Raw genomic sequence first — 15,846 nt, 5'->3', positions numbered from 1 at the left:
TTTGAATTCTTTGACTATTAAACGTCATAGCTTGAACATATTTCGGACATTAAATAATGTCTCGAGGAATTTGAATTCTCGACGTCTCGTTATTTCCGCTAAAATTTAAATAGGAGTATATGTTATCTCATTATGGCCCAAATGAGAACTTTGGGACATGAACTAAACTTGTACGCGGATAAGAATTTAGTGTAAATTTATCAAGTAGATGTAGACTTGGTGGAGTGGTTGTCATTTGAGAAGAAAAGAGTGCTCCTTTATGTTCCTTTATTTAGTTTAACTGTTTTGTTTTACTACCTTTTAATCCCCTGTTTTTATTTTGTTTCCTTTTTCCATGTGATTGAGTATTCAATTCTAATTAAAAAGCTGGCAAAAGAAGTATCTATTGTTTTATAAGTTGGAAGAATCAAGCTTTGAAAGTGTTAAAAAGCATAGCTTCATGAAATCCAATCCAAAAATTAAACAGATTACAGTATGTTAAGTGGTCTGAATCAATATAAGCCTTCCTGTTCCCATCTCTCCACCAGAAAATCAACCATTTCCTGTCAATCAGAGTCATGTATGGCGGTTTTTGGCATGAATCAGTCGATCAAATCTCGTGGAGGATGTTCATGAGTGTGAATGTGTATATGAGTTTACGCACTCGAGGATGCGCCTGCGTCAATCGTAACAAGGGAAGATTCTGTCTTTTTCTTCTTGTTTGTTTACGTACTCTACTTGTATTGTGTGGTTTGTCATAAGCACTAATATGATAAATTAAAGGTTATAGCCTAATGTTCGTGTGCAGACTACATAACCTTGTGTGTGTATGAATCAGTGACATCGCAATCTCTTTCTCTCTCTCATATTATCATATGTCTCGTTGGAATCTCTATCTAATTCATAAATTTCATGAAGATTATATTTGTTTCGTAATTCTGGATAAAAGCAAGATCGGATGATAGGATCGATGGCATGCTATACACCTTACTCAATTTTGATCGAAGCAGTCGTGTGCGGGAGAGATAGCACAGAGGTGGTGGCCGAGGGTGGCGGTGACGGCGGTTCCGGGATCGGTAGGGAATCCGGTTTCAAGAAGGAAGGCGTTTAATGTGCCTCGTAATTGGGCGTTAATTGTGCCTATTAACTGAGGGCTTAATTTGTGCCTGCGTTAATTGTGCCCTAATTGAGGGCGTTAATTGTGTCTTAATTAAGGACATTAATATTTTATTAATTGTGCCTTAATTAAGAGCTTAATTGTCTCAATTATGAGTTATCATGATTGTGAGAATATTTTGATATAATCTGTTATATATATCGACTTATATTCTTCTTGTTTCCTTTGTTTTATTTTCAGGATTCTTGGAAGAAGACCGGTTTTCTTTTCGGACATTAAAGTTTTATTGTCTAAATTTCCCCGGTCATCTTGCATGTCCGACGGTTAGATAATAAGCTTTCTTGAATGAAAGAATTATCACGGTGAATTGCTGATTCATATTCGTTGAGATTCATTCTCATTTTCAAAAAAAAAAAAAAAAAAAAAAAAAGCTTTGAAAGTGTTTCTGACTAGGTTTAGGAGTTTGGACATTAGGTTCGGTGCAGAGGATCAATGCACAAAAGAAGGGTGCTGATTACCGGAGCAGCTGGAGGCTGCTAAGATCAAGGTAGTTTACCCAATCTATCATCTCTTTCAGAGATAAGGTCTACTCCCTCTGTTTTCATATACTTGACGTTTTAGGTGTATGCACACGTATTAAGAAACTCTATCCAAACACGTACAACTACGTATCCTTCTTTTATTATCTTATTGAAACCTACAACTGTAATTAATGATAATGAGAATACATAAAAACTCACAAGAGTGATTAATGAGCTAGCATAAACACTTTCTCACCTAAGTAAACACTTTATCTCTGACTTATTTTTTTTTATTCTTGTTTATATTTACATGCTGTTTTTATATTTTTGTATCATTAACATCTATAATAATTATAGTTTTCATAAAAAAAATAAGTGGAGTGAACTTTTTTTGATTATCAATTTATTAAATTTTAGTAAAAAAAATAAATTGCATGACTTGTTTTCACTTGGTTTTCTTGTAAGTGTAAATTTTTCGGAACTAGAAAAAATGACTTTAATTATATTAATTTGAATGAGCTTCCATTTGAATGTAAGTTTAATTTTTTAAAGTCTCATTTTTATTAAAGTAATTGGTGAACTTTTTGGGAGTAAATATTCTGATTATTTTGATTTTCAATTTAATAATTTTTAGTAAAAAAATTATATTGTGTGACTTGTTTTCACTTATTTGTTTTTGTCGGTGAAAATTCTTTGGAGTTAGAAAATAATCATTCTCAAGAATTTAATCATATTAATTTGAATGAGTCTCCATTTGAAAGTAAGATTATTTTTTCAAAGTCTCATTTTTTTAAAGTAATGTGTGAACTTTTTGGGAGTAAATATCTTGATTATTTTGATTTTCAATCTAATGATTTTTAGTAAAAAAATTATATTGTATGACTTGTTTTTACTTATTTTTTCTTGTCGGTGAAAATTCTTTGGAGCTAGAAAATAATCATTCTCAAGAATTTAATCATATTAATTTACATTATCCTATTTATATGTTCATTTTTATTATTTACATGTAATTATTAAAAGCTAATAAAAAAATATATGTATATATTTCTATACACATTTAATAGAAATACTGCACAAGATAAACTTAATATAAGTATAAAATAAATTTTCATATAATATTTTTATTAAATTAATAGTAACTACATATATTATTTTTGATATAATATATACATTTGGGTTATAGTTTTATGTATTAAAAATTACACATATTTTTTGATGTAACTAAAAATTACATATTATTCTGAAACAATTTATTTCTTGATAAAGTAAAACAAAATTATATGTTTAATAACATTAAGTATGTAAAATATAATATTTATATGAGAATTTATAGAAAAAGTGATAGAGGGTATATAAAACAAATACACCCGTGTGTGTATTTATACACAAATACACACACTCCCTTATTAATTACTGCTTGTTAGGTGTTGAATATTCAAAGTCTATATAAATGTAGACACATGAAAACTAGGTTAAGAAGTGATAATACAGCATAGGAAGATGAGAACGTCAAGTATAAAATACTCCCTCCGTCCCTTTTTATCTGTCCATTTTGGAAAAAAAAACACATACCAAGAAATACTTGATTGTATAAACTTTTTCATTAAATACCTCTAATTAATATCTTGAAAATGGTGGAATACCCCTACTTTATGTCTTGAAAACATGAATTCAACCAAGTTTTAAATAAGTCAAGCCTTGAAAATTGAAATTATGGAGATATATTTGAAAAACTATCATTAAATTAGTTTTGAAAGTATAAATGGACAGATAAATAGGGACAAATTTTCACTTCCAAAGTGGACAGATAAATAGGGACGGAGGGAGTAACAAATTCTGCTTTTCAAAACGTCAACTATATGAAAACAGAGGGAGTAATATACTCCCTCCGTTTCAAATTAAATGTCCACTTTAAAAAAATCACATAATTTAAGAAAAGTGGTTGTTCACAAATGAATTGCATTAAATGATCAAAATATGTGGAGTAAGATTGATCTAGGAAATATAAATAAGAGATATGTGGAGTAGAATTGACTTTGGAAATATGATTTTGCATTGAAAGTTGAAGTGGACAAGTAATTTGAAACAATTTTTTTTTTTTTGAAAGTGGACATGTAAGTTGAAACGGAGGGAGTATCATTATCGGAGAAGATGACTTCGAATTCTATGTTACAATCTAAAAAGCTAGATAAGAAGCGTTCATTCCTATTTTATGTCTTAATGCCAAATTGTCTCGTGTTTGAAGCCCTGAATATTATTTCATATAGCGTTTCACTCTAAAACATTAGATAATGTTATAGTGATTTTTTGACCTAAACATAACGAGATATAACTTTTTCTTTCTGATATTTCAGGTAATTTCTCACAACTCTGATGTTTTTGACCTTATTTGTGGAAACTGCGGAGCCTTTTCTCTAAGATTAACCGTGGTATTCCCTAACAGAGCGCAGAAGCTATTTTGGTTTTTTGCTGTTGGCATTTAACATCAGGAACTGAGGTCTGAGATGCACTGCAACTACAAGACAACTCCACTGAAATAAATGACATATTAACATGTGACCAAAGTCTCTTGATGGACTTCGACGGATAGAACTGAAATAGTATGCAAACTTAATCCCACTTGCTAGTTAAGGGAACCCCAAAACCTTTTTCGAGCCTCAGTTGAACTTTGGGCCAAGATCTAATTATAGAGTTGCCACAATATATGAAATTCTTTATTGGGCCGAAATGCAAATTTTTTTGTACCTGTTCACCTAAGCAGCTAAGCAAACTTACAGCCTTTGAAAAGTAGGGCAGCAAATTTTGTCTCCAAATAACGTGACAAATAAATGACTGATTTTAATCGGATGATTTATGAGCATATAGCCACGCGCAGACTTTTAACACCTCAAAGTTGACTGGGACTCCATCACAGAATCCCTTGAATACTCCTAAGAAATATATGCACAGGAGATTTTGACAAGGCATCAAAATTGAAAAAACATGGCTGATGCATTTGTGGCTGATCTTGCCAGTGGGTTTTTAAGCTTATTTCACTTGCCACCGAAGAAGTGATCCTGTCTTGGAATCTTCATGAAGATCTTGTAACATTGCTCGAAAAATTGGAATCAGTTGATGCTCTCTTGTCCGATGCTAATGTGAAAAAACTGACCATGTCGCCTGTCCAAACCTGGTTCAACAAACTAGAAGCTGTTGCTCATGTTGCTAATGTTTTTTTCGATGAACTTGCGTATCAAGTTACACGACAGAAGGTGGAAAATCATCGTAAGGTACGGGACTACCTCATTCCTTCTAAAAATAAGATATTGTATCGTTTCAGAGTAGCTCATAAGATCAAATCTATTCATGTTTCCTTTGATAATATTTTTAAATGGGCTGGAGACCTTGGAATTCAGCCTGTAGCACAATTGAGTTCGATTGTAAAATTAAGAGAGATCCGACAGACGAGTCACTAATAGTTGGGAGAGATGAGGATATTTTATTTTTAGTGCAAACTGTATGCGATAATAGTTAAGAGGTCGACTGCAAAATGAAAGTGGGACAAGGTATTTGTTCACTTGTAAAACAATAATTAATATTCCTATTGAGTAATTTATAAGGAAATACTATTTCAATCATAAAATTTTGTCTAATAGGCACTATTCTCATAAGTTTAATGCCTGGAAGTGGATATGGTTCATTTTATATGATCCCCTTGGATCAGATGACCAACACCTTTTATGATAGAATCACTGGTGGGGTGCTTCAATGTTTCTTACACCTGGGATCTTCTTTTTCTGCACATTCTAAGTATTGGCTGCGGGTTCTAGCATCACAACAGAAAGAAGGGGAAAAAGAAGCAAGAAAGTGAAGTGTGTAACAGTACTACGACGGGATATCATATGTTGATATCACTGTTAGTGCCAGTCTGGTACAGGTAATTGGCATCTAAGGAGATCCTTTGCTCATTGGAGGCAGGGTTACATGCCTGCAGCATCGATCATGGTTCCAGTAGGACCAGTACTGGCATTGTGGCGCGACTGCTTTTCCACAACTTCTAACACACACAAATAGTCATTTCTATCTCATTTAGTACCCTTGCAATCAACTCCTTACGCCAAATATGCAACCACACTCGATTAAACTTAAAGACCAGACTGCCTACAACATATATCCTCTAAACCATTATGCACAGAAATGAACAAATGACTGTCTAGCAAAGCAATTAAATTCACAATTCAATGTTAAATTGTGGTATGATTGTACTAGATGATGAATTTAATTGGTTTGTTTTGGTTAATGTTAGGCATAAGACAATCTGTCTGCAATGTTTTAGAGATCCAAGGAATGCATGTGTTTTCGATACTGAAGAATAAATTTGTTTCCAAAGTAGAACCTGAACTCCTATCCTCGACTCCATATAAAGCAGATTTCTGCTGCTAAAACAGGATTAAGACCCTAGTTCATTCCAAATTTACCAAATTTTCATTTCTAAAGTTTTCTTTTCCATTTTCAGCTTGGCTTCAATCATTCGACATGTCAACTACAGCGGTGTCCTAGCATTGCATTGGATTTGCTCTTAAATTTCCTCACAAATGCTTTCCTACCAAAAAGTCCAGGGCAAAATGATCATATGCCCATACTATACAGGGAAAATTAGGAACTCTTATGGTCTAAGGTTTTCATCTCCTTTTTAGCTGTAAATTTGACTACTGTCTCTATAAAGCCAAAGCCAAAACATTCTTGTGTCACTACAAAACAATTATTACTTACAAAGAAAGTGACAAATTGTAGCCATTTTGTTCATTGTACTTGTACTTGTAGTCAAAATCCATCCCTACCCAAAATCACAGATCCCAGCCGAAAGATCATCACTTGCTACAAATAATTCATAAAGTAGATATTCTGGGACTTATTTCTCTTGCTTTATCTTATCTCTACATCACCTTAATTTTACTTTGCCTTTTCTCTTCTCTTGTTAGGCAAGATACCATTTTCCACATTTTTATAAAGTATATTCATCTTGCTGCTTTATTCCTTCCTATGTTATTTAGAGATCTAAAAGTATGTCCTCATCATGGTTACTCTCGGATTACTAAAATGAGATTTCAGGAAAGTTTTTTTTGATTTTTGGTTCGATTTTCGTTCAGATTACAAAATGCATGAGAATATCTACAACAGATTAACAATAATTCAGTTACAAAATGCACAACGATATTTATAACATATTAACAGTGACTCGGTTACGAGATGCATAAGAATATATTCTTCTTTTTTTGACAGAAATGCATAAGGATATCTACAACAATTTAATATAACAAATTAAGAGTAACTTTAAACTTAATTATCTTTATTACCGAGAACAGACCAACATTGTAAAAAGCATAAAGGGACTGATATGCGTACATTTGATAGACAAATTGTGAGTGTTTTCCGGTGGCAAATTGTGAGTGTGTTTTGTATGATGGGTCACCACTCACCACCTGTCCTGAGTCATCTTGGCAGTTTCGCATCCTTTACTGAGTCATCTTGGCAGGTGGTAGCTGACTCATTTACTAATTTAACAATTGTGAGGCCCATAATGTATATCGAAGTTGCATGAAGAAAGTAATTTTTTTGAATTTCATTTAACTGTGGCTACAGTATAATACCATTCTTAATTGTTTTGTCCTTACGAATACATTCTCTTTAGGCAAATAATGCATAGAACTAATGGGACTAGTTGGCAAAAGTTCAATATATATTCGTGATTTTTATCTATGTTGTAAGATCAAAATATTATTTTATATACGAATGCATGTAAAGAGTGATGACACTGAAGAATGTTTAATTTATTATTTTGACTTTTGAGTAATAAAAAATCGGATAAAATGATTATAGATAATCCTTTCACCAGAGATGTAACCAAGGAGAAAGGTGAAGCCTAGGCTAAACCAAAATTTTAGGCCTGTTCAGAATTATAGTGGTTTTGATCTTTTGTACATATTTTGAGCAATACAAAAAATATTTATAGAAAAATATAGATGTCAATTTTTATTCAAAAAAAAGAAATTTTGGAAAGTAATATATAAAAATATTTTTTTTAACATATCAAATTACGTGCACAAAATCAAAAAGATTATAATTTTTAAACAGAGGAAGTAGTGTTTTTTTTTTTTGAAATCCCAACTTTTCATTAAAAATCAGCACACATATAATTTTAAGCCCGAACTAATATTTAAAATTTTAATGATAATTTATTTTAATCCCAATTTTTTTGGAATTCGTGTTCCGTCATCATCTGTTAAAAGTACTTAAAACCAATTTATCATTTATTAAATGTTATTATAAAATTATAACAAAATAATATTTCACACTTTGACGTGACATTTTTGAAAACTCTCAATATAAATTTAAAAAAAAACATACTGTAAGATAACTTTTATACCTATACTAATCTTCACAAGGACAAATTTTCACAAGTTGAACTCTTTCAGAATTTTGGTTCCTAACAAACACTCTCTACAAACACAAGCATTGCTTGTTTGCATTTATAGCTTCCCCAAAATTGGGCAGAAAAAATGACAGAAATGGTTAAAATTATTAATTGTTTTGTTATTTTTTGTGGTACAAAAATCTAAGTTGCTGTCATAGCTTTGAAATAGAGACGTTAGAGGTTTGTTTTTATTGATTCACGTGGAAATAAACCAAAATGACTCAGCTATTGCAGTACTTTCCTCCTTTTACTCGCTTACTATATTTTGCAGCAGACAGGTACACTACAAAAATGCACTTATTTCATCAATACACAACAAAATCATTTCAGGTGTTTTCAAATCTATTGCCTGTTAGTAGTATGGCCACTATATTAAACATGAGTACAAGACATGACAATAATCTAAACTAAACACGAAATAGAATTCACAATGACCTTATTTGAAAGGCTAAGAGACTTGAAAAAAGAAAAAAAAGAATAATTACTTGAGCTAAAAACTAAATTTCAAAAAATTATTTTAAATTTCCTTTCTAAAGTTGGCAACTAATTCAATCCGATAGTCAAAACTGTCCATATCAGTTAATTAAAACAACTAATTCAATTTGATAAGAGTACTAATTGTGAAACATGTTGATATGTTTTCAAAATGCTTATCTAATTCAATTCGCTACTCTAACCCTTCAAATCCTTACATACATGTGTAATTCACAAGCTAGGGTTGTCAACTAACATGCATGCAAGTACTATACACTTGTATACAATTCAATATTTTTGAATCATTTTATTATTATGTAAATAAATATTTATCAACTTAAAATTACTAGTTATTTTAAATATCAGACAATATATGAAAGTCAAAGAAAAGGAAAAAGAAAGACATCAAAAGTGATATTGATAAGCTGACTAAAACAGATTCCAGCAATAACATTGAGCATCTAAATGTCAAGTTGTCAACTAAAGGTGATAGAAAAAATAGTGAATAACATCATGATACTATGATAGTGATTTACTGATATTTCTGAATATTAGTAGTATACAGAAATTGTTTATTAGCTCATTATTTCAACAAATTATGGCCATGCATCACTTTTATATATATTCACCTTTCTCTACTTTTAAGATCAAAGTTGGCAAGCACAATAAATTTGGTCATTTGTGAAAACCAAAAAAAACAAAAACAAAAACACCCACATAAACTAAAGTTCATCCCCATATAGATTCTGTGGTTCCTACGTTTATATTAGTCCTTAACTAAATAACTAAAGCTGAATTGTACTATAAAAACTGCATAAACAAAAGTGACATACAGTTAATACATGTACTGTGTGACTGTGTGTCTTGTACAAATATAATAAAAAAGTAGCTGAGGATGTAACGGTAACATCTGGTTTTGGAGGTTACTTAAGGGTCATTTTGGGAATTTAAAAAGTTAACGGCAAACTTACAATCAAAAAAGAGAAGGAAATAAACTAAACTAAAGACTTGCAAAGTGGGAAGCTAGTGAAAACATATAAATGATGAACATATATAAATTAAATTCCACTTCCACCTTCACTCATCTCTTGTTTCTTTCCACCCCTTTTTTTCTTTTTCTACTTTTTCCCCCATTCTTTGATTCTTTAGCTTTAATTTTCCTTGGCATTATCTATCTTTTTCACCTCATAGATTCACTAAAGTTTCAATCTTTATTCTTTCTTGTTCATCAATTTGTCATCTTTGATTCATTTCTTGAAACCCCATTTGAGTAAGAAGAAAGAAAAGGGGTTTAGAGAGGGTTTTAGTAGCTATGGAAGCTCCAAAAGTTGAAGAGATTAGCCATCCTCCAATGGACCAGCTTCAAGGATTGGAGTATTGTATTGATTCTAATCCTTCATGGGGTATGTTAAAGTTTCAATCTTTTTGCTTAAAACCATTTTTCAGATTATTAAACAGACATTTTTAGGTTCAATGTGTGTGTAAATGTGTAAAGATTTGATTTTTATGACATTTTGTTGATGAAACAGGGGAAGCAATAGCTTTGGGTTTCCAGCATTATATATTGGCTTTAGGGACTGCAGTGATGATCCCTACATTTCTTGTTCCTTTGATGGGTGGATCTGATGTGAGTAAATTGTTGAAATTTTTTGGCTTTGTTTTTAAAGTGTTTTGGAATAATTTTGTATGACATGTTTTGCATGATATTAATGTGATTTTGTTTTTTTGTTGTTAGAATGATAAAGTGAGGGTGATACAAACTTTGCTTTTTGTTGGAGGAATTAATACACTCATACAAACGCTTTTCGGAACTCGATTACCTACTGTCATTGGAGGTTCTTGGGCATTCATGGTCCCCATAATGTCAATTATTCATGACAGATCCTTAACGGCAATACTTGATCCTCACGTGGTAAATAAATTATAGTTCCTGATGTCCATTGATTGATCAATTTTAACAGTGTGTGCATTGCTATGTGTAACATCTAATTCAGTTCATTAGCTCGGAGAACGTAAGCATTGTATTTTTTATTGACAATGTCAACGTGACTCTGCTGATCTTCTTGCTCAAAAGGAAGCACCTTGTACGATCAATTATGTTATACTTTAGAATATGTGCTAGATTAGGTAAATCATTAGTGAAATAGATATTAGAATTTTACATTGTTTTTGGATTACAAGTCAGGGTTGGGTAAATAATTTTATGAGAAAAGCTAGACACTGAATTTTGAATAGTTAGACTCTTTGCAGATTGTAATTTTCATTTTTCCCTTTTGTTGGGTTGTCTCTATAGTGAACTTTTGTCCCTGTGTTTAAGTGACACAATGTAGATGACCTCTTGTTTACATAATTCACTTCTTCAAGTTACATTCAGCATGTTACATTCTGAAAAATGGGTAAATTCCACCAGAAAATCTTCACTACTTGTTATGACCTGGACTTGATAATTTTACTGCTGCACAGAGGAAGTTGTAGAAGGTAGGTAACAAGACACTGTTGCTTAGTCCGTTTGATAGGTTATTTTTGTTCTTCTTATAAAATAAACATCTGTTAAATATTGATATGTGGAAGTGGTAGGTTTTATTAAATATCACGCATTATTTTTCCATCGTACAAGGCCTTGCCTTGCAGTACAACTACTTCCACTAGAAATAATAGTATCTGCGTCTATCCTTTTATTGTTTTTATAGCGGTTTCTTAGTACCATGAGAGCAATACAAGGTGCTCTAATAGTAGGATCAAGCGTGCAGATAATTTTGGGTTATAGTCAGCTCTGGGCTATATTTTCCAGGTACAGTTCTTACTTTCAGTAGAGAATTTCATTGACGAACATAAAACAATTTCTAACACTATGGTGGTTAATCAGATTTTTCAGTCCACTTGGGATGGTTCCTGTGGTGGCATTGGTTGGTTTTGGTTTGTTCGACAGAGGCTTTCCTGTGGTATAGTGAAAGTTCTGAATGTATCTTTTGTGTACAGACTTAATATTAGATTAGGTCAAATTTTACAGATGCTAATTTGAGTATTTGACCATTTATCAGGTTGGACAATGTGTGGAAATAGGTGTTCCAATGCTTATCCTATTTGTTGCCTTCTCCCAGGTGCTGCATTTGTTCTTTTCTTTTATTAGCCTTTGCATAATCTCTACGGCCTATTAATGAAAATAAATTGCATGCTGGTATTACTCCAGATTTGATTACACGTACTGGTACTATGCTTATTGCGTATAAATCTAGAAAAGATGCTCTGCACTACATGAATATTATTTGAGCTTGGCTTTCAAAAGAGAGAACTTTTTATGAGCATGCTTGAGGGACGTGGAAATAGTAAATTCTTGAAAGGAGAAAAAAGTATAGATTGTGAGGTAAGAAAGCAAGGATGATATTCTGATTATGCTCTTTCTTGTGTTTTACAGTACCTGAAACACTTTCAGACAAAGCAAGTCCCGATATTGGAGCGATTTGCTCTTCTTATATCAGTAGCACTTATATGGGCATATGCACACCTACTGACAGCCAGCGGTGCATACAAACATCATCCAGAGGAAACTCAAATGCACTGCCGCACTGATAAAGCCAATCTCATTTCTGCTGCTCCATGGTTAGAACATCCTTTAGATTTTAAATGATCAGTAAAAATATGTCTGTAGAAGCTAGATTACACATGTACATGTGTGATAGAAAACAACAGGTAAACGGATATTGATGATGAGAAATGGGTTACTGATGAGTGATAAGAAAGGAGACGAGTGTTTTACACAAGTAGTTAACTTATGCATGAAAGTTGCTACCAGCTCAGGTTGTGCCTTTTGACTGTTTAACTGCTATGGAGTCATATCAATGATGAGTTGCACTTTCTTATTACAATATTTATAATTATTAAGTTCATAGAAATTTTGAAGAGTTTGAGGTGTCACGAAGTTCTAGCCAAATATGATTCATGATCATTAGTTTAAACTTGCTCGACAGTATCTTAATCAAATTCCTTAAGCATTACTTATATCCGTTCAGGATAAAAATTCCTTACCCACTTCAGTGGGGTGCTCCTACTTTTGATGCTGGCCATGCTTTCGGAATGATGGCTGCTGTGATAGTCTCCCTCATAGAGGTAAACTCAAATCTACAAAATCAATTAATATTTTAATCAAGGGCTTAACTATGCAAAACTTTTGCCTTAATCATTGTTTCTTTGACAGTCAACAGGAGCATATAAGGCAGCTTCTCGTCTGGCAAGTGCTACACCACCTCCAGCTCACGTTCTCAGTCGTGGGATTGGATGGCAGGTCTGCTAGAATTACTCTATAGTTCAATTCACAATAGTCAGTATACCAAATTCCACATTCTAGGACATGCTAAGAATGGTTTTATATACATAATACACAGGGAATTGGAATCCTTTTGGATGGACTCTTCGGAACACTCACCGGTTCTACTGTCTCTGTGTATGCATTCTTATAACTGGCATGAACTTTCAGTTGTTTCCTTTTTGGAGAATATAACTAACAAATAAATTCAACACACAGGGAAAACGTTGGCCTCCTCGGGAGTACAAGAGTTGGTAGTCGCAGAGTTATTCAAATATCAGCTGGCTTTATGATATTCTTTGCTATATTAGGTGAGACTGTGAGAAATACAAGTTTTAAGCTTCAAAGAACTGTATTACCACTTGAAATTTAACCTTTAAAAATCATCAATCGTAGGTAAATTTGGGGCCCTGTTTGCATCGATACCCTTCACAATATTCGCTGCTATATACTGCGTCTTATTTGGCCTAGTCGGTAAGTTCCTAAAATTTACAATATTGAGGTTTCAAGCATACTTTTCCCAAGCATGCAGCCATAAATGTTTCGATAAATAATGTGTTGCCATCAATTTCAGCTTCAGTGGGATTGTCATTTTTACAATTCACAAACATGAACTCTATGAGAAGCTTGTTCATTGTTGGTGTGTCCTTCTACCTCGGGTTGTCTATACCCGAGTACTTCAGGCAGTACACAGCCGGTGCTCTTCATGGTCCTTCGCACACCAATGCTGAATGGGTAACTTTTTTTCTCAATCCACTAGAACTCGGACAATATTATTTTTTTCTATTCATATGTTTAAGTTGTTGTCATAATGCAGTTCAATGATTTTCTCAACACGATATTCGGATCATCACCAACTGTTGCCTTGATCGTCGCTGTGTTCCTTGACAACACACTCGAGTTCAAAGAAAGTGCGAAGGACAGAGGAATGTCTTGGTGGGCGAAATTCAGAAGTTTCAAAGGTGACAGTCGCAATGAAGAGTTTTACACTCTTCCTTTCAATCTCAACCGCTTCTTTCCTCCCTCGTAAGTGATTAAGAATCGAGACTGATGTCGAAAACCAAGTCTGAAAATACAAGCAAGTACCACTGAGGATGTCATTAGCGCAATATGTTTGCAAAGAGGAGTGACAGTAGAGATGGCCTGTTTGAATGAGTGAATGTTATCTCTATCACTCTTTTTTCTTAGTAGGATTTCATTTATTTTTAGCTCAAGTTATTAGGTTTATCAAAATAAAGCGGTGATTTTTTAATTTGTTTTTTCTTATAGCTGCACAATTGCATTGCGATTTATATATATTTACAATAACGAAGGTCTCGTCCAAAATCCAAATACAAAACTTATCGGTCACTGTCTCAGGTTAACAACATACAAACTCAAACAGAACAGCGCTCATAAGCTCACAAGTCACAAAACAACAATAATTTTTCTTAATCACATATGATTCTTAGAGTATGATATAAAAAGAAAAACATAAAAAGTAACATGTTGATAAATAATCATGACTTGATTTTTTTTGGATTTGTACGCCCATCATGCGTAGTATTTTAAGTAAGGGATAAGAATAAGTAAGAAATAAGAATCGGTACCAATTTTCAATTTCAAATGATTTTAATTTTAGATTTGATGGAATGATCAAATTAAATTAATTAATAATTAATTTGAGTTAAATTTATAACGAGTGACCTGTTTGAATTTTTGAACACTCATCTGATTGTTATTTGATCCCGTTATTAATAACACCTGACAAGATTAATAAGCAAAGCAGCCAGATAAGTTGATTTTAGAAATGGAAAATCCAAATTGCCATATATGGAAATGGAAGGATTAGATAGGCTTGACTTTGACTGCTTCCCAGCCAATTTTACGCTAGTGTGCCAATGTAATACTCCTCCCGTTTCAAAATGCATGACGCTTTAACTTTTTGCACGTAGTTTAAAATTTTTTGATCATGTACTTATATTTATTATTTTTAAAATTTTATTTTCTAAAATAAAGTATGTAGTCAAAATTTTAAAGTATAAACTCTTTTTTTTAAAAAAATGATGATTTTAGGTACTTGGTCAAAACACTTTGATATGTGTGTAAAAAATCAAAACTGTCATGCATTTTGAAACGAAGGGAGTAATCCTCCTAGTTTTTTCATTCTTAAACTTCTCAACTCCCGAGCAACAAAGCCGATTCCTTTGACAAGAGCAACTCCAAAGGTGTTATGTATATCTATTAGCTATAATATGATATATGGATAATCATGTAAAATTATAAACAAGAGGTCTTAGATTCTCTCCAATGGTATTATGTATAATTATATTATATAAAATTATACATAATAGCTTTAGAAATTTTACAAATGTAGCAACTCCGATTTTAATTATTTATATTTTTTTGCTAAAAGATAATGATTGGAGTGATTAACTTTTTACATAATATCTAAATAGTGCCACTGAGTGCCAACTAGATGCCATGTAGATAATTTAGTTAATGGTTTTAGTCACTTGGAAATGCTCTAAATGATTAAAATGACGATAAACTGTAACCAAAGTGTCACACACAAATACTTAAGTGATTATAACTCTGTAATTTTTTTTACAAATATCATTTCATGACAAATTACTTTACATGTACTCTTTAAATTAATCTATTGAGATTATAAATTGCACAAAAATAATAGACCTTATTTTTTTCTCAGAGAGTACACTTCATATAACAAACTCAGCATATTCCCTGCGTGAGAGATGGTGCTCACTGTCTCAAATTTCCTATTTTCATGATCTTTTTAGAGGGAAAAGATAAGGATAGAAAGAAACTTTGTGATGACAAACTCACATTTTATTTTATTTTCACAATGCATAATGACAATACAAAGGAGAATAAAAGGAAGAAAAAGAGCATTGAGTAGCAAAATTTACATGCTATATCTCATTTCTCATGCCTATTCTGTTAGCTACATAAGCTTTTGTGAATTCAACTTTTACTTATTTTAATCCACATTCATTAC

The 15,846-nt window shown here is 32.3% G+C and overlaps 1 protein-coding gene across 1 annotated transcript; it reads left to right on the top strand.

Annotated features, from left to right (window-relative positions):
* The first annotated feature begins 9,596 nt into the window (after nucleotides 1–9,596).
* LOC108224704 (nucleobase-ascorbate transporter 2) lies at nucleotides 9,597–14,116 on the top strand. The gene is made up of 14 exons (XM_017399434.2): nucleotides 9,597–9,948; nucleotides 10,075–10,172; nucleotides 10,281–10,457; nucleotides 11,236–11,336; nucleotides 11,412–11,487; nucleotides 11,587–11,646; nucleotides 11,961–12,145; nucleotides 12,556–12,652; nucleotides 12,741–12,827; nucleotides 12,928–12,986; nucleotides 13,068–13,159; nucleotides 13,245–13,322; nucleotides 13,423–13,583; nucleotides 13,666–14,116. The coding sequence occupies exons 1-14, from the start codon at nucleotides 9,858–9,860 to the stop codon at nucleotides 13,876–13,878; spliced, it is 1,575 nt and encodes a 524-aa protein (XP_017254923.1). The 5' UTR covers nucleotides 9,597–9,857; the 3' UTR covers nucleotides 13,879–14,116.
* The last annotated feature ends 1,730 nt before the right edge of the window (nucleotides 14,117–15,846 follow it).

This window comes from Daucus carota, chromosome 1 (genome assembly GCF_001625215.2).
Source record: "Daucus carota subsp. sativus chromosome 1, DH1 v3.0, whole genome shotgun sequence".
NCBI lineage: Eukaryota > Viridiplantae > Streptophyta > Magnoliopsida > Apiales > Apiaceae > Daucus > Daucus carota.
Note: the sequence above shows the minus strand (reverse complement) of the source record. Positions and strands in the feature narration are given on the sequence as shown.